The sequence below is a fragment of the Lipophrys pholis genome (assembly GCF_963383615.2).
Source record: "Lipophrys pholis genome assembly, chromosome: 6".
Lineage (NCBI taxonomy): Eukaryota > Metazoa > Chordata > Actinopteri > Blenniiformes > Blenniidae > Lipophrys > Lipophrys pholis.
The window spans coordinates 3,085,445-3,106,367 of record NC_137629.1 but is presented as its reverse complement, the minus strand read 5'-3'; the positions used below and the strand labels follow the sequence as shown (position 1 = coordinate 3,106,367).

Sequence of the window (20,923 nt, the reverse complement as noted above, 5' to 3'; positions counted from 1 at the left end):
ATAACAGGGAGTTACTACAGTCGACTGATTATAGAGTTACTTACGTCTACTGATAATAGAGAGTTACTTCGGTCTACTGATAATAGAGTTACTATAGTCGACTGATATAGACAGAGACATTTACAGCTCTCTGCAGAAGAATGAGCCCACCCACCCTGGACCCCCGTTCTCCCCCCTCCCTCCTGGTGAAAGATATCAGGCATGAAAGTTGGTAATACTTGTTTTCCCTCATCCTTGTTATATTTTGATACTAAATATTTTCTTTCACGTTTTGTATTTTATTTCTGTGTATTTACTGCTGTTGATATTTTTTAATCACGGCTTTAAGTGACAAGAACATTTCTATTCAATCTATTGTACTATTTCCTATTCTATTTTATTCCATTGGAATATAGTCTAATCTTTTATACTCTATTTTCACATTCTAATCTATTCTGAACGACTCTATTATAATCCAACATATTCTATAATAATCTATTATACTATTCTGAACTTTTTGATTCTAATATATTCTATTCTAAACTATTCTATGCCAACATATTCTGTGCTAATCTATTCTATTCTATACTAATATATTCTATTACAATGTATTCTATTTTAACTAATCTATCCTTTTCTATTCCTGCCTTCATCCTCAAAGCCGTCAGCAGCCTGTACGAGTCTGTTCCTGATGTTCACACACAGGAAAGAATCACTGAGCTGTAAATGTTTCCCGCTGGTCACATGACCATGAAAGCATTGACCTTTGACCTCGCAGGAAGCGCTGCAGTTGTGAAAGGAGTGGATCATCAAGAAGGCACATCAGACAGCCAGTTGGTTTTTCATTGGTTTTACTCTTCAGTATGTGAAATAGTTTTGTTCTTTATAAACATATAAACACTATTCAAACATATCTTCATCCCTGACATGTGCACATCTGTACATGTGCACATCTGTACAGGCAAGGCCAGCAGGAGGCTTTACTCCCTTCAGAGGCGACCAAACGAGGCCCGAGGTCCTTTTAACTGGAACTGAACAGACTGAAAAAATAGAAAGGAACACAGCCACTCCTCCTCCTGGGGGTACTGGACTGTCACTTCCTGGGGGTACTGGACTATCACTCCTGGGAGTACTGGACTATCACTCCTGGGGGTACTGGACTATCACTCCTGGGGGTACTGGACTGAAGCCCGGTGATGTCAGAGTGAAGCCCGGTGATGTCAGGAGCTTCTCCACGTCCACCCGTACTGCTGAAGAAGAACACGGCGCTGTGGGAAGCTGGCTCGTTTTAGATGTAGTCGTCCTCCACCGGCTCTCCAGGCGTGTCACAGTGATGGAGGAAGAGCACCACCACCCTCTGGAACACGCCTCTCCTGCTCTGCCGGCGCTCCGAGATCTCCTCCCCGATGGTCTCCATGCAGATGTCTGCAGACAGCTGTCCTTTACGTCGCGGGGCGTAGATGGTGGCTGAAACACAGGAGAGACCAAACACTTCAGACAGGCTGGTCGTCACGGGGTGTGTGTGTGTGTGTGTGTGTGTGTGTGTGTGTGTGTGTTTACAAACCATCAGAAGCAGAAAATAGGCAATGAAGGGATGAACCTCACATTCAGTTGAACGTTATGAACAGTGTTATTTGTGTTTGAGCCTCTGAAGACATGATGAGCATGAGATGGTCCAGGAGCTCAGCTACATCACATTCATATTAAGATTACAAGTGTTGAGGGAGTAGAGTTTTCTCAAGGTGGAGCAGTCACATGACCTGCTGCTTCAGCCTGATAGAACATAGTAAGGTGGAGCAGTCACATGACCTGCTGCTTCAGGCTGACAGAGCACGGTAAGGTGGAGGAGTCACATGACTCACTGCTTTCATCGTCCTCGAAGTCGTAGCGGGCGTAGCTGTTTGGGTCAGCGGCTCTCAGAGTCCTCAGCCAGGGGAAGTCTGTCATCATGCTGTAGGGAGCTCCGTCTACCACTCCTGCATGACAAGACAAGACAAAACAGGGTTCTTAAAGGGCAACAGCAGGTGACGGTAGTGATACCAAAGACAGGATGGTGTGTGTGTAGAGGTGAACACGGTGTGTGTGTAGGGGTGAACATGGTGTGTGTGTAGGGGTGAACATGGTGTGTGTGTAGGGGTGAACATGGTGTGTGTGTAGGGGTGAACATGTTGGACCTGGAGCACAGAAACGTGCTTCTCCAGTTCAAACAATGTGACGAATGGAGGTGAAATGCAGCGGAGTGTGACGGTGTTGCCAGGTTACCCTCCAGGGTGTAGATGTCTCTCCCCCAGGGGTATCTGGGATACTTTCTCACATCGTCCTCAGTCCGGGTGGCCTCAGGGAAGAACTCATACTTGATCAGTTCTCTGGGAGGAAGTGGGAAACACAGTTTCTGTATGAAGAGCTTTTCAGGCCAACGGGTGGAGAAAAGGGTGGAGTCTGTCCACATTAGAGAGGATGCTGAATGTATGAACTCATCGATATAGATGATAATAAGGTTAACGGAGTGACTCACTGGCTGATGTTGGCGATGGTGTCCATCCAGCTGCGGATGCGCACCTTGTTGCGGATGTTTGGAGGGTTGCTGAACTCGTGAACGATGGCGATGTGGTAAGGGTACGGTCCCTGGAAGAGCTGCCGCTCCAACGCCACCGAGTCAATCTGCAGCAAAAACAACAGTGATTCAGAGAGGGAGGGAAGGAGGGAGAGAGAAGAAGGAAAGGAGGAGGGAGCGAGAGGAGGGAAGAAGGAGGGAGAGAGAAGAAGGAAAGGAGGAGGGAGCGAGAGGAGGGAAGAAGGAGGGAGAGAGAAGAAGGGAGGGAGAGGAAGGAAAAGAGCAGGGGGAGAGAGAGAAGGAGGGAATGAGGAGGGAGAGAGAGATAGTGAGGGAGAGAGGAAGGAAAGGAGGGAGAGAGAGGGCAGGAGGAGGGAGAGATAGAGAGAGGAAGGAAATGAGGAAGGAGGGAGGGAGAGAAAGATAGACAGAGAAAGGAAGGAAAAGAGAGAGGGGGAAGGGGGGAAAGAGGGGGAGTAAGGGAGGGAGGGAGAGAGAGGAGGAAAGTAGGAAAAGAGAGGGAGGGGAGGAGGGAGAGAGAGATGGAAGGAAGAAGGAGGGAGAGACAGAAGGAGGGAAGAAGGAGGGAGGGAGAGAGAGATAGTGAGGAACACTGGAAGGAAAGGAGGGAGAGAGAGAGAAGAAGGAGGGAGAGGAAGGAAAGGAGGGAGAAAGAGGGAGGAACTGAGGAGGTAGGGAGGGAAGGAGGACATGGGGGGGAGAGAGAAGAGTGAAAGGAAGAGGGAGAGAGATGGAGGGAATGAGGAGAGAGAGGGAGGAGGGAGAGAGATAGTGAGGGAGATATGGAAGGACAGGAGGAAGAGAGAGGGAAGGAGGAGGGAGAGATAGAGAGAGGAAGGAAACGAGGATGAAGGGAGGGAAGGAGGAGGGATAAAGAGGGAGGGAAGGAGGAGAGAGAGGGGGAAAGGCGGGATAGAGTGGAAGGAAAGAAGGAGGGAGAGAGGGGGAGGGAATGAGGAGAGATGGAGGGAAGGAGGAGCGAGAGAGAAGGAGGTAGGGAAGGAGGAAGCGACGGGGGGAGAGAGGAGTGAAAGGAGGGAGAGGGAAGGAGGGAAGGAGGAGAGAGAGGGGGGCAGAGAAGAAGGGAGCGAGAGGGAGGGAAGGAGTGAGAGAGGGAAGGAGGAAGGAGAGAGAGATAAAAGGCTAATCAATCTTGTGATCACTTGTAAGACCTGATTAAATGTTATAGATTGTAGAACTTGTTTACATTACAGAGGTGGTTGTAAATAGTCTTTATATTCTATGTCCATGTTTGTTTGTTTTGAAATAATTGTTGTCTTAAATGTACGAGGACAACAGATAGAAAGTAGCCCATGGCTAAATCTGGCGCATTCACACAAAGTGACCATTAATGTGCACTGTCCTCTGCAAATAAACTAAGAAAGAAAGAAAGAAAGAAAGAAAGAAAGAATGATAGGGAGAGAGAGAGAGAGAGAGAGAGAGAGAGAGAGAGAGAGAGAGAGAGAGAGAGAGAGAGAGAGAGAGAGAGAGAGAGAGAGAGAGAGAGAGAGAGAGAGAGAGAGAGAGAGAGAGAGAGAGAGAGAGAGAGAGAGAGAGAGAGAGAGAGAGAGAGAGAGAGAGAGAGAGAGAGAGAGAGAGAGAGAGAGAGAGAGAGAGAGAGAGAGAGAGAGAGAGAGAGAGAAAGAGGCGTGCTGGAGGAGGGATGGAGTGTTGGTCCACAGGTTCAGGCTGCAGTAACAGTCACTATACACTGACGGAATGAGAGTGACAGAATGAGAGTGACAGAGAGAGTGGTAGAGTGAGAGTGACAGAGTGATAGAGTGAGAGTGACAGAGTGATAGAGTGATAAAGTGAGGAGCTCAGCCAGCAGGAGACACTCAAAGTAGAGCCGCTGCTCCCCCACATTGAAAGGAGCCAGTTGAGAGGGTTCATCTGCTTAGGATGCCCCCTAGTGGCCTCCCTTTAGAGGTTCATCAGGCAGGTCTAACTGGGAGAAGGACCAAGTTCGGCCCAGGACTCTGGAGAGATTAGATCTCTGGCTTTGCCTGGGAGAGGCTCAGGGTTCTAACCCCAGAAGAGCTGGAGGAAGTGGAGGGAGACGGGGAGGCCTGGACTTCTCTGCTCTCTATACCGCCACCATGAACTCTAACGGACTGATCAGGAAAGAAGATGGATGAGTTATTGTCATTATTGTTGTTGTATTATTATTATTATTATCAACAACAACAACAACAACAAAAATGCATTATTATTATTGGTGTGATTCCTGCTGTTCCCTGTGGAACCGATGGGGTAAAACAGTAAAACAAACCCAGACAGCTCGGTGTCACAGACAGATTTGAGGGAGTTGTCCGACTGTGAGGACCTCAGGTGTTCATGTCCGGGTCCCTGCTGACTGACAGGTTAGGTAGTTAGTTAGGCTCCACAGACTGGACCCACCTGGTGCATGGGGCGCATGTAGATGATCCGGTTCCTCTCTGGAGGCATCCTCAGGATCTGATCCAGGACCTGCTCCATGTCCAGCTTTTTACACTGAGCGTAGTCGAACCTGTTGACGATGGGGGCGCTCTCCACCCGCAGCTGCTTCAGCACCCGACATCTGGTGGCTTCACAACGCAGCAGAGCACATTATGACTGACACTGTGTGGCTGACATAATGACTGACACTGTGTGACTGACACTGTGTGGCTGACACAATGACTGACACTGTGTGGCTGACACTGTGTGACTGACATAATGACTGACACTGTGTGGCTGACATAATGACTGACACTGTGTGGCTGACGCTGTGTGACTGACATAATGACTGACACTGTGTGGCTGACACTGTGTGACTGACACTGTGTGACTGACACTGTGTGGCCGATAGTGTGTGACCGACACAGTAACTTCCTGTCAACTGGAGCTTATACTAAATATCTGCTGGAGAAGTTCCCATTGACCTTGAGCAGGAGTCAGAGTCAGACACCGTTATGGCTCTTATGCAGTTGACAGAAGAAATATCCACGGCTATCGATAAAAAACATTATGTAAGTATCCTTGTAGACCTTAAAACAGTTTTTTAATACAATAGAACACAGTGTTGGACAAACCAAGTAAATGAGGCAATAGGAGTGCTGGAAGTGTGAGAGCCTTTGTGTTACCGTGGATGAACATCATCTTGGGGCAGTCTTTGAGAACCAGGTCAGTGATACCACAGTTGGTCAGAGTGATTCCCACCAAGTTTTTACTCTTCAGAGACAAAACCTGAACAAGAACAATGATTTTAAAGTTTGAATATACAATGTCTCAGATGAAAGCAAATCAGAAACCTATTTCACATGTCCCCTCCAAAACCAAGAGTTTATTGGGAAAGCAGCTACAGATCTACACCACAGTCTTCAGAATTTAATTTCCAAAGAGGTCTAGAGGTGATTTCATCTGTGCTGAGGTAATATTCACTGCCACAGATCTTCTGGTCCTTTCAGTGAGGTGAGACATCATTAGACAAAAATACAGAGCAGGACCATGAAATCCCAGTGTGGTGGAACCCTGCTTCGCCCTTCACAGCCATTTAGCAAACCACAGACCATCACAAGTGACAATGAAAACAGAGAGTTCACCAGAATTATCCGTGAGGATAGACATCTAAAAGAACCTGTGAACTTCTACAACATCCTATGAACGGACGAGAAACAGATGAACTGGAACCAGAATGATGGCAGGACAACAGTGAGGAACCACTGAGGATCTAGCAGCTGATGGTAGGAGAACAGTGAGGAACCATTGAGGATCTAGCAGCTGATGGTAGGAGAACAGTGAGGAACCATTGAGGATCCAGCAGCTGATGGTGGGACAACAGGTAGGAACCATTGAGGATCTAACAGCTGATGGTGGGAGAACAGTGAGGAACCATTGAGGATCTAGCAGCTGATGGCGAGAGAACAGTGAGGAACCATTGAAGATCTAGCAGCTGATGGTAGGAGAACATTGAGGAACCATTGAAGATCCAGCAGCTGATGGTAGGAGAACAGTCAGGAACCATTGAGGATCCAGCAGCTGATGGTGGGACAACAGGTAGGAACCATTGAGGATCTAACAGCTGATGGTGGGAGAACAGTGAGGAACCATTGAGGATCTAGCAGCTGATGGTAGGAGAACAGTGAGGAACCATTGAGGATCTCGCAGCTGATGGTAGGAGAACATTGAGGAACCATTGAGGATCCAGCAGCTGATGGTGGGACAACAGGTAGGAACCATTGAGGATCTAACAGCTGATGGTGGGAGAACAGTGAGGAACCATTGAGGATCTAGCAGCTGATGGTAGGAGAACAGTGAGGAACCATTGAGGATCTCGCAGCTGATGGTAGGAGAGCAGTGAGGACATGTATGGCTGCTGATGGAACTGCTTTCATTGAAGCATACGGGGATCATTCTGCTAACTATCCAGTCATGTTGCTCGTTAATAACTCGAGTTGTGAAGTCCTGGAGGTGTGTCTACCTCCACCTAACCCTAACCCTAACCCTTACCCTTACCTGTATGTGGTCGTCCTCAGTCACTGGATCTGAGGTGCTGGTTGATTTGTCAGACATCCGTTTCCGCCTGATGGCGACACGCGGCCGCGCTGGCGGAAGATCTGGGGAGCAGAAGCTGCAGTTAGTGGTGGAGTTTCTGCTGAAAGGCTCCCTGCCTGGTTCCACTCACCTGTCTCAGGTAGTAAGGACGCTGAGGACGTGCGGGTGCAGGACCTGGTCAGTGGTCGTCTTGGAACAAAGGCCTCAGAAGGCCCCTCCCCCTGCTGGCTGAGGCGGGCGGCTCCGGCGGGCCTGTCCTGTGCAGCGTGCGGTGGTCTCCTCACAGTCTGGGGGTTTACGCTGCCCACCACAGCAGGACCACAGTTTTGCCTCAGACTGGCCTCCCGTGTCAAGTTGGCCCCATGGGGGGCACCAACAACGGCCCCCCCACACCCCCCCACATGAGCCACCCGGCTCAGGGGTCTGACGCTGGTCCCGTCGGCCCGGTCCACGGTCTCGGTAGCCATGTCTTTACTGATGCTCCTCCTGCCACACTCGCTGGCCGCCTTCATGTCTGCTTTGATCTGCTCGCTGGTCACCTGACAGCTCTTCTCACAGCTCCGCCCACAACCTGAAACCGGAACCGACAGAGACGTGGCTTTACCCCGCCGCAGAGGGGTCTTCCCTTTCCCTGGAAACACACATCAGACATCACCAGCTCGCACAGGAACCACCACATCCACGTGGATTGTACTTCACTACTCACATTCTATACTGAGTGAAGAGAATGAAATAGTTTTGACAATATTATTACTGCTCATTTGGTGGACTGGATGATTGAATATCTGAACAATTCATTCTCACCAGTTACTGAGGGTCACTTCAGTAGTACAAAACAAATCAAATACAAATTTATTTGTAAAACTTTCTTTGATTCTACTGTGTAGTGATACAAACAGCAGGTGCAGCTCTTTTTCTTCATTCTTAAGTTATTGAAACTTTTAATTGCACTTTGTCAAACAAAGTGGTTCATCCTAACCCAAACTCTCAAACAAACTGGTTCACCCTAACCCTAACCCTCAAACAGACTGGTTCACCCTAACCCTCAAACAAAGTGGTTCATCCTAACCCAAACTCTCAAACAAACTGGTTCACCCTAACCCTAACCCTCAAACAGACTGGTTCACCCTAACCCTCAAACAAACTGGTTCACCCTAACCCTCAAATATACTGGTCCACCATAACCCTAACCATCAGTAACCATGCTGCAGCTTTTCTCTGTATGCCGAAACAATATTGCTGTCTGCAAGAAATAAAAGGTCTATCTTTATTAACACTTTTTCTAAAACAACAATGTTTTTCTGCCCACTACTCCTCTTTAATAGAAGAAAAGCAGAACAACTCTAGGTTTCTCTTCAGCACTATAGCCAGGCTGACAAAAAGCCACAGCTCTGTCCAAACTCACATCATTTTAACTCTGAGCAAAAAAATGACTGTAAACTCCATTAAGGACTACATTCTTACTATTAGGGTTGAAATTAAAGACACACTGCCCAAACTAGATTAGATCAATAAGATTAGTGATCACAACTAGGTCAGATTGACATGATTAGTAATCAATACTAGATCCGATCAAGGTCTCTTCAGTAACAGGCTCTGTATCACAGGCCTTTAAGGTTGCCGTTATTAAAAGGTATTAAGTCCAGGTGTTTCAACAGGTTCCAAATCAATATCCAACCTTCCCTTTATTTCTAGAATCCTGGAAAAAGTAGTTTCAGTCACTATGTGACCATTTATGTCCAAACAATGTCTCAGAGTGTTTTCAGTGGGTTTCAGAGCTTCATCATAGTACAGAGGCACTCTGGTCAAAGTTATTGATCATCTTCTCATGGCCTCGGACAAATGATTGGTCTCTTTCTTCTGGATCCTATAAAATCAGCAACATGTTGACTGAGAGTGACTCCATCATATATTCTTTCCAGATACACTATTGTAAGTGTTTTCAGAATGAAACAAGAACTGCTTCACAAGTCTTTAACTGACGGAAAATGTTGCAGCGATAGTCATGACAGGAAGTTCTGACAGGAACCAGCCAGAGAAGTCACATCACTCGAATATGAGCTTCTCGTTCAATCTCCAATAGAATTAAAATCCTTCTTAACAAGCAGGTCCATCATGTGTTAAAGACTGTTAGTCCATCTGATCCACTTGGTTCCCAGAGTGCTGCCCTCTGGAGATTACTAGGTTTTCTACAGAACACTTGGTTCTCAGTGTTGCCCTCTGGAGGTTCCTAGGTTTAATACAGAACACTTGGTTCTCAGTGCTGCCCCCTGGAAGTTCCTAGGTTTTCTTCAGAACACTTGGTTCTCAGAGTGCTGCACCCTGGAGGTTCTTAGATTTACTACCAGTAGAATGGAGGCGGAGCTTCCAGCTCTCAAGCTGATCCCATGAGGAAGCAGCTCACAGGTTCAGTAGAAAAGCTGACTAAAGGCCTCTTCATACTCCATAAGAACAAGACGAAAGTTCGGCAGTGCGGGGTCCTGCCGAACAAAATGACGTCATTTCCTTCAGCCAGCTCCCTCTGGCCGAAGACATTTGTTTCGGCTGTGCTAACCGCCCTGGCCGAACTATGTGGGTGCCGCACTGCCGAAACTTCTGCACTGCGCATGTGTGTTCCAGTTCGCTCATGACAATCAGTCATATTTTAATCATATTTAGCTTGTAACATCGCTACTGTACGAGCGCCGCAGCTCGTTAAAATGTCAAGGCTTTTACATGATGCACCTGAACGCATCACGAACAGCTGTCAGCTCCTGAAGCTAATACCGACCAACATGGCGCTTGGAAAAAACCTCTTTTTTATTACTGAAAAAGTTCAGAGAAATGTATTTCTGAAAGCACTGGAGGCGAGAAATAAACTGTGCAGTTGAAAAGTTTAAACACCGCATCACAGACGTGTGGTTGCTGCGAGGGGGCGTGGTCTGCTGTGAGGGGGCGTGGCCTGTGAGTTCGACAGCTTCTTATCGGAGTATGAACAGTCCTGCCGAAAAAGCTTTTTTTTTCAGCAGCTGGCTGACGTCACTGCCGAATTTTCTTCTTGTTCGTATGGGTTCAAAAAGGGAGTATGCAGGGGCCTTTAGTCTCTACAGTGAAGGTTTCTATTTAATGAAGCTGCTTCAGGACCCTGGAACCTTTTCTGGTCCAGCTGATGGAGGTTTACTGGTGGAGGTTTAGACTGATGGAGGTTTAGCCTGATGGGAGGTTTACTGGATGTACTCAGGTCTGTGACCTTTAACCCCGGGCCCTGTTCTGGGACCCGTGCTGGGTATGCTGGCTCTCACCTTTAGAACAGGAAGCTGGCTGCTGCAGGCAGGAGGAAGGCAGCCGGGGAGCGAGGCCCTCGTCTTCTTCACTGTCGGAGTCGGAGATGACCAGAGGAGGTTTGGGGCCCGGGGCCCCTGCGGTTCTGCAGTGCTGCACCAGACCACTGGGACCTGGACACAGGAGGACCCCGGTGTGTTAATGAGGAAGATCCCAGCGTGTTAATGAGGAAAACCCCCCGCGTGTTAATGAGGAAGACCCCCACGCACTAATGAGGACGACCCCGCGTGTTAATGAGAATGACGGCACGTGGAAGAAAAGGAAGTGTCCACACCGGCTTGCTCTTCGTCTTCAGGCGCTACAGCCAGGTGACTGGGTCCTGCAGCATCTTCCTCCGCTCCCGTCCTCCTCTCGGCTCCTTTGGGCTCAATCGGAGGCGCCGCCCCCCGGTGGTCCTCCTCCAGGATGACCTCCTCCTCCTCCTCCTGGTCCTCCTCTTCCAGCCCGTTCACCTCCACCGGGACTGTGAACACACAGCTCATCTCGTCACTTCCTTCACCCTCATGCTCACAAAATCAACTTCTGTGGTTTTTACAGTGTGAGACCGAGTGAGAGAGTGAGAGAGAAACACTGTGAGACGGTGTGTGACAGTGAGAGAGCGTGAGAGAGAAACACTGTGAGACGGTGTGAGATCGTATGAGACAAAGTGAGACTGTATGACACAGTGAAAGACAGAGTTTAAGAGACTGAGACCGTGCTAGACAGTGAGACTGTGTGAGAGTAAGAAAAGGTGAAACTGTGAGACAGAGTGAGGCAGAGTGAAAGAGAGTGAGACAGAATGAGATGGAGTGAGACAGAATCAGACAGTGTGAGGCAGTGTGAGAGAGTGAGGCGGTGTGAGAGAAAGTGAGATAGTGTGAAGCAGTGTGAGGCAGAACGAGAGTGTGAGGCAGGATGAGAGTGTGAGTGAGTGAGCGAGAGTGAGGCAGTGAGATAGAATGAGAGTGTGAGGCAGAATGAGAGTGAGACAGAGTGAGACAGAGTGAGGCAGTGCGAGACGGAATCAGACCGTGTGAGAGAGTGAGGCGGTGTGAGAGAAAGTGAGACAGTGTGAGACACAATGAGACAGTGTGAGGTAGAATAAGAGTGTGACAGAGTGAGCAAGAGTGAGGCAGTGTGAAACAGAGCGAAGCATCCATCCATCCATCCATCCATCCATCCATCCATCCATCCATCCATCCATCCATTTTCTGCCGCTTATCCGTTTCCGGGTCGCGGGAGTGACAGTCTGAGCACTGCCACCCAGATCACATAGAGCGAAGCAGTGTGAGACAAAATGAGACAGTGTGAGGCAGAATGAGAGTGTGAGAGAGTGAGCAAGAGTGAGACAGAATTAGACAATGTGAGGCAGAATGTAACAGAGTGAGACCGTGTCAGACAGAGTGAGACTCTACTGGACCTTCCTGCAGTAAAGTCCACACCCTGGCGGGGGGTGACTTGCCGTTGTGCTGCTGTCTCTGGTGGTTGTGGTTGACGGGTGGAGGAGCAGGAGGCAGGTTGGCATCGTGGTGGTGGTGGTTGTTGTCATTATTGGAGTTTTGGTTGCTGACCAGCGCTGATGACACACCGATCCCCGTTCCTGCACTCAGACCAACCCGGGCACAGCCCTAACACACAAACACACACACACACACCACTGACCCCATTAGCTCGGGCAGAGGCTGCCGACACTCGTCATCATCAAAATCATCATCATCAATCATGCTGAAGAGAGAAAGTCTTCAATTGCACTGAAAAAAACAGCACTTTACAACCTCATCACATTATTTCTTCAGTATACTTTAAACCAGGGGTCACCAACCTTTTTGAACCCGAGAGCTACTTCATAGGTACCGAGTCCTACGAAGGGCTAGCAGTTTGAAACACTCCTCTGAAATAGCACATTTGCTCAGTTTTCCTTCAGTTATATATTATTATTAATGATACTCATCTATCTGAAGACACTGGTCACATTGATGATTTCTCAGAATAATTACCAACAATGACTTAACGAGGTGGAAAACAGATAATATCAATATTCAACACTTTATTTCTATTAAGCTCAGAAAGAGCAACGAAAGCATTTCATAGTTGTTTTCGTTGTTTTTGCTGAGATTAAAACCCCTGGGCTAGTGGAAATGGGAATTTTCTTTCTCTGAAAAAAACAACCAAAACAACATTTCATCAGAAAATGGTGGCATTTTGACTCTCCAGGGGTCGCAACCTTCAACACGCACAGCATTTTGGACCGGTTTCCCACTGAACAGAAACTCTGGAGCCACAAAACTCTGGACTGAGGAAACACTGAAGATATAAACCTCAATGCTGTGTAAAAATACTGAGGAATGGAGGGTCGAAAATAAAAACAAAAAACAAAAGCGCATCTTTAAAATGAACTAAACATCAAAATCAATCAATGCACCGATTAGGACTCGAACTTGCGTCTCCACCTACGGCGAGTGAGAGGAGGAAGAGAGGAGGAGGTAAGATGAAGAGAGAGAAAGGAGAGGAGAGAGGAGGGGGAGGGAGGTGAGGAGAGTGGAGGGGGAGGGAGAGAGAAGAGGGGGAGAGTGAAGGGAAAGAGGAGGAGGAGAGAGGAGAGGGAGGGATGGGGGAGGAAGAGAGAGAAGGGAGAGAGAAGGAGGTGAGAGGAGAAGAGAGGAGGGAGAAAGGAGAGGAGTGAGACCTGGTTAAACTGTAATATACCATAAAATATGATCGACTTTCCAGGATATTCTTGTTTTCGTAAGGACAGACAAAAAGGTAAAGGGGGTGGTGTGCTAGTATATGTTCGAAACACACTTAAATGTACTGAATTTAAAGCTGACCCTTGTGAGTTAGAATGTTTGGTTTTAAACATTGTTTTATCACCTAGAATGAATTTTAATATTGTAACTTTATACAATCCGCCATCTTTTAAGGTATCTTTTTATAGTAACCTGGACAAACTGCTTAAAATGTTTAAATATGATAGTGAAACCATTGTGCTTGGAGATTTTAATATTAATTGGTTGGACAAACATGTTAAACAAAAAATAACAACCTCAAAATATAAGTTACAGCAACAAATTGCTGGGCCAACAAGACTAACAAGAACTAGTAAAACTTTAATAGACCTCATTTTTACAAATAAACCAGAGCGTGTAACAAAAACCTATAACCTCATAACAGGATTGTCTGACCACAACTTAACATTGGTATTGAGAAAATTGACACAGAAGCGGCTGCAGTATGTTACACAGGGTGCAAAAAATAAAATGATGAAAGGTATTCAGAAAAAAGATTTGCCCCAAATGGAAAACGATATGTGTAATATTAACTGGAATCCTGTCTTACAAATGCAGAACCTAAACGAGTACTGCAATCTACTCACAAAAATTGTAACACAAGTAATTCAGAAATACACAAAGCCAATTAAATCTCGGATAAAACGGCAGTCTTTGCCCTGGATCACTAAAAACATATGTCTTTTAATGAAGCAAAGGGATCTGGCATCTAAAAAGTCAATCTTAACTAACCTAAACACTGATAATGCAATCTTTAAAAGCATCAGGAACAAAGAAATTAAATGAGAAATGCTCAAACTGAGTACTTTATGCCCCTGACGCAGGAGTCAGGGGGAAACAGCTCTTGTCTCTGGAAACATATTCATAGACTGACCAAACAAGACTCTAAAGAAGAAAAACATTGCGGTCCCAAACAACTAATTATCGATGGGGGACTAATTAATAACCCTATAGAGGTTGCAAATTCATTTAACAATTATTTTGTGACCTCAGTTGAACAAATCGCTGAAGGTTTTAAATCAGTAGCTCTTCAAAATATGACAGTGACTTAAACTGAAACATCATTCTCTTTAGAGGAATCCAACAAAACTAATATTAAACAAAAAATCAACAAACTCAAAACTTCCAAATCCAAGGATATATTTGGTTTGGACACTAATTTTGTAAAGAAACACAAAGATTCTCTAACCGGGCCCATAACTCACTTGGTAAATCTGTCCATCACTAAAGGGGAATTCCCTCAAGAAATGAAACAAGGTCTAATCTGCCCAATCTTTAAATCCGGTGACTCTGACCATGTTTATAACTACAGGCCAATTTCAATTCTCCCTGTGATCTCTAAAGTAATAGAAAAGGTTGTGGTGGACCAATTGATTGATTATACCGAACAAAATGAAGCTCTTCATCCAAAACAATTTGGCTTCAGAACAACATATTCAACAGAACTGGCAACCTGCTACCTGACAGACTCAATTAAAAAAAGTTTAGATGGAGGGAACGTGGTTGGGGCAGTGTTTTTGGACCTGCGTAAGGCCTTTGACACAGTCAACCACAACATTTTGATAAATAAACTTCAAAAACTAAATGTTTCCCAGCAGGCTCTGAGTTGGTTCAAATCTTATCTGGAGTCAAGAGTACAGAGTGTACAGATAAATGGCACAATTTCAGCCCCTCTGGAATACAAAACAGGCATTCCTCAAGGCTCGATATTGGGCCTCCTGCTGTTCTGTCTTTATATAAATGACCTGCCAAACATCTGCAAAGAGGCTGAGTGTCAAATTTATGCTGAGGACACCGTTATTTATGTCTCAGCTAAGACTCCAGAAATGGCTGCAGAGTTACTCAACAAACAGTTGGTCAGTGTCTCCCAATGGTGAGAGGAAAACTGCCTGTCTTTGAATCATTCAAAAACAGTTGCTATGTGTTTCTCTCTGCGCAATAAATCCCCGGAGAACTTCCAGATACTGATAAACAAAAAACCAGTTGATAATGTTGAGATCACAAAATATCTTGGGGTTGTCTTGGACCACCACTTAAAATTCGACGTGCACACAAAGATAATATCAAAAACGATCAAGACCAACTTGAATTGCTTCCGTTTAATAAGACCTTATCTATCCATGAATGCTGCTAAACTGTACTTCCACTCAATGATTCTCTCACATGTTTCATATTGTATCACTGTGTGGGGACAGGCTTCGCAGTCGGCCATGAAAAATGTCACCTCTGTACAAACAGGCACTAAAAGTGATGGACAGAAAGCCCATGAGGTGGCACTACTGTACAATTTTAGAAAAACACAATTTTCTAAGTCTCGACAATTTTATTAAATACTCGTTCTTAAAATTAAACTTTAAATGTGTGTATAATCTTGCGCCTGAGTTTGTATGCAAAATGATAGAGAAATGTAACCCCTGTGGTGTCACCACAAGAGGAGCTGCAAATGGTGACCGTAAACCAGCCAAATGCAAAACCACTTTCGGTCAAAGCAGCTTCTCGGTTAAGGGTCCACAGATCTGGAACAACCGACCTGCCGAACTAAAAACCCTCACAGATCTGAACCAGTTCAACAGCAAAGCAAAGTGCTGGTTAAAGACCAACCAAGCATGCGGACATTAAATACACTTTTCAAAAATCTGTAAACTATTTATATTATATCATGTTTTATGTAGAACTATGTACAACTGTTTGCTTGTGTCCGTTTCATGTTGGGGACCGGGTCTGCAAATTAGCCTTTGGCTAGATGGCTCATGGACACGGCATCGGTTGCTATTGTTGTAACAATGCTCTCTGTTCTGTCCCTCTTAAATAAACTAATAAATGAAAGAAAGAAAAGGAGGAGAGGGGAGGAAGAGAGGAGGGAAAGAGGAGGAGGAGAGAGGAAGGAGGAGGGAGAGAGGAGGGGGAGAGTAGAGAAGATGGAGGAGAGAGGAGGGAAAGAGGAGGAAGAGAGAGGAGGAAGAGTGGAGGGGGAGGAGAGAGGGGGAGAGAGGAGGAGGAGAGAGGAGGCGACGGCTCTTTTCCGACCCACAAATTTCTGACCCATCAGGAATTGACCTTTCTGTTACCAGTCGTCCACCGCTGCTACAATATTATTTAATCAGCACATTTATTCAGGAGTTCAGAGTTTTTAGAACCATGAGTGTCATGGTTATATCAGTTATATCAGTTATATCAGGGGTCCCCAACCACCGTGCAGACTGGTGGAGTTGTGTGGCAGAAGGGTGGGCCACCACAGGGAGTAGGGTCACCAGTACGCCTGTCACGATAACAAATTTTGCTGGACGATAAATTGTCCCAGAAAGTATTGCGATAAATGATAATATTGCCGTTCTGATACCATTTTTCCACTAAAATATGAATAATGGTATAATAATGCAAGTATACCCCTTTAAAGATAAATAAACTTTTATTTCTTAAGAATATTTAAAATTGGAATTATATTATGAAAAAAGACATTGTAAATATCCAAAACTGATAATCAAAACAACCTCATCTCTCCCTCTCCTCCTCACGGGGCTCTCATGCTGCGCTCAGGTGTGCCAGGTGCCCCGCCTCCCGACACAAGAGTGATTGACTGGTAGTGTTGGGAAAGTTCAGTTTCTACATGAACAAGTTCATAGTTCAGTTCACAAATTTTAATATGAACTAGTTCCGTTCATAGTTCTAAATTCAAAGTTCCAAAAATGAACTAGTTCATAATTATTTTTTTTCAATATGTTGCTGCAAGCTTTGGAGTTACGTGATGCACCTGAACGCATCACCCAGTATCAGCAGCATGAAGCTTGTTAACCCTTAAAAAGCCGAGTCGTCCTCCACAGGGGTCAAAGCATGTCAAAAAAAACAAAAACTAGTGGCTTGTCGTCCGGAAAGTACGGTAACCATACGAAGATGAAGTATTGATGGCGGAGACAGGGTCTGAGGTAGTGCTGCTGTCTTCTACTTGGTTTTGTCGGGATGCTTCGCATTTTGATGACATATGCAGTGGTGCGACGCTGGTGGCTGCTGTTGCCAGATTGGCTGTTTTCCCCTACATGTTAAGGCCCGTTTACAGTGAGCCTTACCCGGGTTTTCCACTGGAAGGCTCAGAAATCTGGCAACTCTCTAAAACAACATTAAACTGAGAGAGGGTCACCAGGTCTGACCTGCGGTGGGTCACCAGGTCTGATACGCGGTGGGTCACCAGAGGGTGAAGGGTCACCAGGTCTGATACGCGGTGGGTCACCAGGTCTGATACGCGATGGGTCACCAGGTCTGATACGCGGTGGGTCACCAGGTCTGATCTGCGGTGGGTCACCAGGTCTGACCTGTGGTGGGTCACCAGGTCTGATACGCGGTGGGTCAGCAGGTCTGATACGCGATGGGTCACCAGGTCTGATACGCGATGCGTCACCAGGTCTGATCTGTGGTGGGTCACCAGGTCTGATACGCGGTGGGTCACCAGGTCTGATCTGCGGTGGGTCACCAGGTCTGACCTGTGGTGGGTCACCAGGTCTGATACGCGGTGGGTCAGCAGGTCTGATACGCGATGGGTCAGCAGGTCTGATATGCGGTGGGTCACCAGGTCTGATACGCGGTGGGTCACCAGGTCTGATCAGTGGTGGGTCACCAGAGGGTGTAGGGTCACCAGCTGTGATCAGGGTACCTTGGGCGGCTCTCTGAACATCTGGTCCAGACAGATGAACTCCAGGCAGGGCAGCAGCTCGATAAACTGAGAGAAAGACTCTAGTTTGACGGCGTGACAGCGGACCAGAGTGAGATCCACCAGCCGACTCCACCGGGACTGATCTGAGGACACAAACAGCACGAGGGCCTGAAAACACTGAGTCCAGAAAAACACTGACTGATTAAAACGAATAGAATGAAATCTCATACAGACTAAATAATAAGTGTGACAGGCGGTGGGGTTGAAAGTTACATGCATAGACGTAAAGTGTTTAAAGGAGTAAACGCCTGGAACAGGAACTAACCAACAATATGTGAATGATTTGAAACTTGTCATAAAGTCCAGCATCAAACCAAAAACCACCAGTTTGTGGACCAAACACAGGATGTGATGGAGCTTGTAGTTGGTTGAGATGTATCAGGTGCTTGTCAACAGGTGGACAGAAGAGGTTTGAATTAAAGATGGCTGCCAAGAGGAACGTGATACCTGTGATCCAGTGGTGAGGGTTGTGCAGATGAGGACAGTTGTAGATGAGAAGGTATTTAATGTTGGTGAACACTTCATTCACGACCTTGATACCGATGTCTGTGATGATCCCCGGGTTCTCGATGACGTCGGCCAGCCCGTACTTCACCAACTCCGAATGGCTCATTTTACCTACATGAACACCACACACACACTCAACAGCAGCAAGACACTGAATCACCTGGACAGCGTTCAGATGGCGGTGAGTTAGTGATTACACTGCAGGAGAAATTCATCCACATATCCCAGGTGAAGGGTCTCGAACTGGGGGAACTCCAGCTCCGCCATTTTGAGAGCGGAGAAGACTCCGTCTTTAGTTAAGGACGGCTGGATCCTCAGCTCGTGGAGCCTGTTGGAGACACACGTGTTCAGGTTCATGTGTTCATCAAGGTCTAAAACCTTACTCTGCAGCAGAACAAGCTCATGTGTTCATCAAGGTCTAAAACATTAATCAGCAGCAGACTAAATTCATGTGTTCATCAAAGTGTAAAAGATTACTCTGCAGCAGACTGGGGGGGGGAGGCACTGGCTTGTGTCTGGTCCAATCAGAGCATTTGGTGGCAGGGCTAAGACTGCTGTGGATTTCAGCTGAACCACAAAACGTAATTTTCTCCATTAGCCACCTGGTAGCAAACTACGAACTCCGCTCGTTAGCCGCCTGCTAGCACGCTGCTAAATCCACTCGTTAGCCACCTGCTAGCATACTGCTAACTCACTTTGTTAGCTGCCTGCTAGTACGCTGCTAACTCATTCTATTAGTTGCCTGCTAGCAAACTACTAACTCCATATGTATAGATTCTTTTTAAACGACGGGGAAATGTAGGAAACGTTATTTACCTAGCTGACATGTTTTGGCTGCGACTGCAGCCTTCCTCCAAAAAATCTATACATACGTAATTAGAATGGCAAAATGAACACAATTCAACTATAAACTACAAACTGTACTATGTTAGCCACCTGCTAGCAAACTGCTAACTCCACCACGTTAGCCACCTGCCAGCATACTACTTACTCACTCCATTAGCCACCGGCTAGCATACTGCTTACTCACCCCGTTAGCTGTCTGCTAGCGTACTGCTAATTTGCTTTGTTAGCCGCCTGCTAGCACACTGCTAACTTGCTCCGTTAGCCGCTTGCTAGCACACTGCTAACTACATCCGTAAGCCGCCTACTAGCATACTGCTAACTTGCTCCAGAGCTCCAGCTAATATGTGGGTTCTAGTATCTAGAAACAGCAGTGTGAGCGCAGTGACTCGGGCGGTGGTTTATCTGTGTGCCCCCGCTTAGTGTTTCACACAAGGATTTTGCTATCTGGCAGGCTCGTTAGCATCAATGTGAGCTAATGGCTAACATGTTAGCGATGCTACTCTGTTCTGAAAAGGAATGTAGCGTTGGCGAAAGTATGCACTCGACCGAGAGCCTTTCTAGTTGTAGATGACATTGGTAAAACTACAGTATCTTTACAATTGTAAGACCTCACTTTTAAATCTCTGAAAATCCACCTGTTATTAAAAAGTGTAGTTGTAGCCTCGCACTCGTATGAACTGAAAAGACAGAAGAAGCTGAGCTCTTCGCTCACTGAATCAGCAGAGTACCTGCGAGACGCCGTGATGATGAGGTAGCCCAGGTCCACCTCCAGAGCGTTCTTACAGGCTCCGAACACGATGGTGTGGAGGTTCCTGAATCCTCCTACGCACACGGGCACACACACAGTTCGGCTGAAGTATGATGTTGGTGGCCTGCTGACCGAGTGCTGAAGACGTGTTGACCTCACCTGACCTCCAGCTGTCCTCCACCACATGCTGGATCAGACCTCCCAGGAAGGGGACCCTCACCAGCTCCAGCTGCTCCAGGTTGCGGGCCGAGGCCAAGCCGGTGACCAGGGGGACGTACTTGAGCGAGTTGGTGGGCCCTGCACAGTTTCGCATCACAAAGGTTCTGAGGCTCACGCACAGGAAGTCCTTAAAGGGCTGTGGTTTGGTGAGACGGACCCATTTCAGGTACAGATGTCGCAGCATGGACACACAGGGGATCTCTGGGACATTCACACCTACAACAGATTGCACAGCTGGAGAATGACCGTGATCTGACGGTGTCTGTAGTGCCTCACTCTCTACTCACCCACTAAGTGCAGGGTCTGGATCTTTGCTGTCACAGGGATGGTGAGCTTGTTTTCTGCAGGAATGGGAAAAGCACCATTGCGATTGCGGAATTTACCCAGAATGTGAACTTGGGGCATATAATTCCAAATGGCTTCCACCAGCTCCAGATGGGACGTCTCCACACCCTGAAATCACAGCAGCTCGGGCTAGAAGTGGAGGTTGTAGTGGCAGAACCCAGAAGAAGTGAACCATGAGGGGGGAGTCACACTGACCAGCAGGTTGGGACACGCCTGCAGAGCCTCCAACACTCCGGGGATACTAAAAGCTTCGTAGCCTCGAACTCGCCTCCTCTCCAGGTATCGAGGGTGGAGCCCAAAGAGCTGCTCCAGATCCGGCATCTTCTTCAGAAGCAGCAGGAAGCTGCTGTCAATGAATCCTGTCACAAAACACAACGGGTTGAGAGAGACTGTGTGTG

General features: G+C 46.8%; 1 protein-coding gene across 1 annotated transcript in view; it reads right to left on the bottom strand.

The window, feature by feature from the left end:
* Positions 1–815: 815 nt before the first annotated feature.
* fbxo38 (F-box protein 38) overlaps positions 816–20,923 on the bottom strand; it is a 39,744-nt gene continuing 19,636 nt past the window's right edge. The window contains exons 4-21 of the mRNA XM_080465448.1: positions 20,721–20,884; positions 20,468–20,633; positions 20,121–20,396; positions 19,942–20,035; positions 18,565–18,695; positions 18,308–18,478; positions 17,801–17,943; positions 11,832–11,997; positions 10,665–10,853; positions 10,351–10,503; positions 7,200–7,700; positions 7,031–7,131; positions 5,659–5,761; positions 4,955–5,121; positions 2,495–2,640; positions 2,242–2,345; positions 1,842–1,955; positions 816–1,446 (exon numbers count right to left, since the gene is read on the bottom strand). Of these exons, the coding sequence (XP_080321574.1) occupies positions 1,268–1,446; positions 1,842–1,955; positions 2,242–2,345; positions 2,495–2,640; positions 4,955–5,121; positions 5,659–5,761; positions 7,031–7,131; positions 7,200–7,700; positions 10,351–10,503; positions 10,665–10,853; positions 11,832–11,997; positions 17,801–17,943; positions 18,308–18,478; positions 18,565–18,695; positions 19,942–20,035; positions 20,121–20,396; positions 20,468–20,633; positions 20,721–20,884 (3,068 nt within the window). The 3' untranslated portion in view covers positions 816–1,267. The remainder of the gene's footprint in view (positions 1,447–1,841; positions 1,956–2,241; positions 2,346–2,494; positions 2,641–4,954; positions 5,122–5,658; positions 5,762–7,030; positions 7,132–7,199; positions 7,701–10,350; positions 10,504–10,664; positions 10,854–11,831; positions 11,998–17,800; positions 17,944–18,307; positions 18,479–18,564; positions 18,696–19,941; positions 20,036–20,120; positions 20,397–20,467; positions 20,634–20,720; positions 20,885–20,923) is intronic.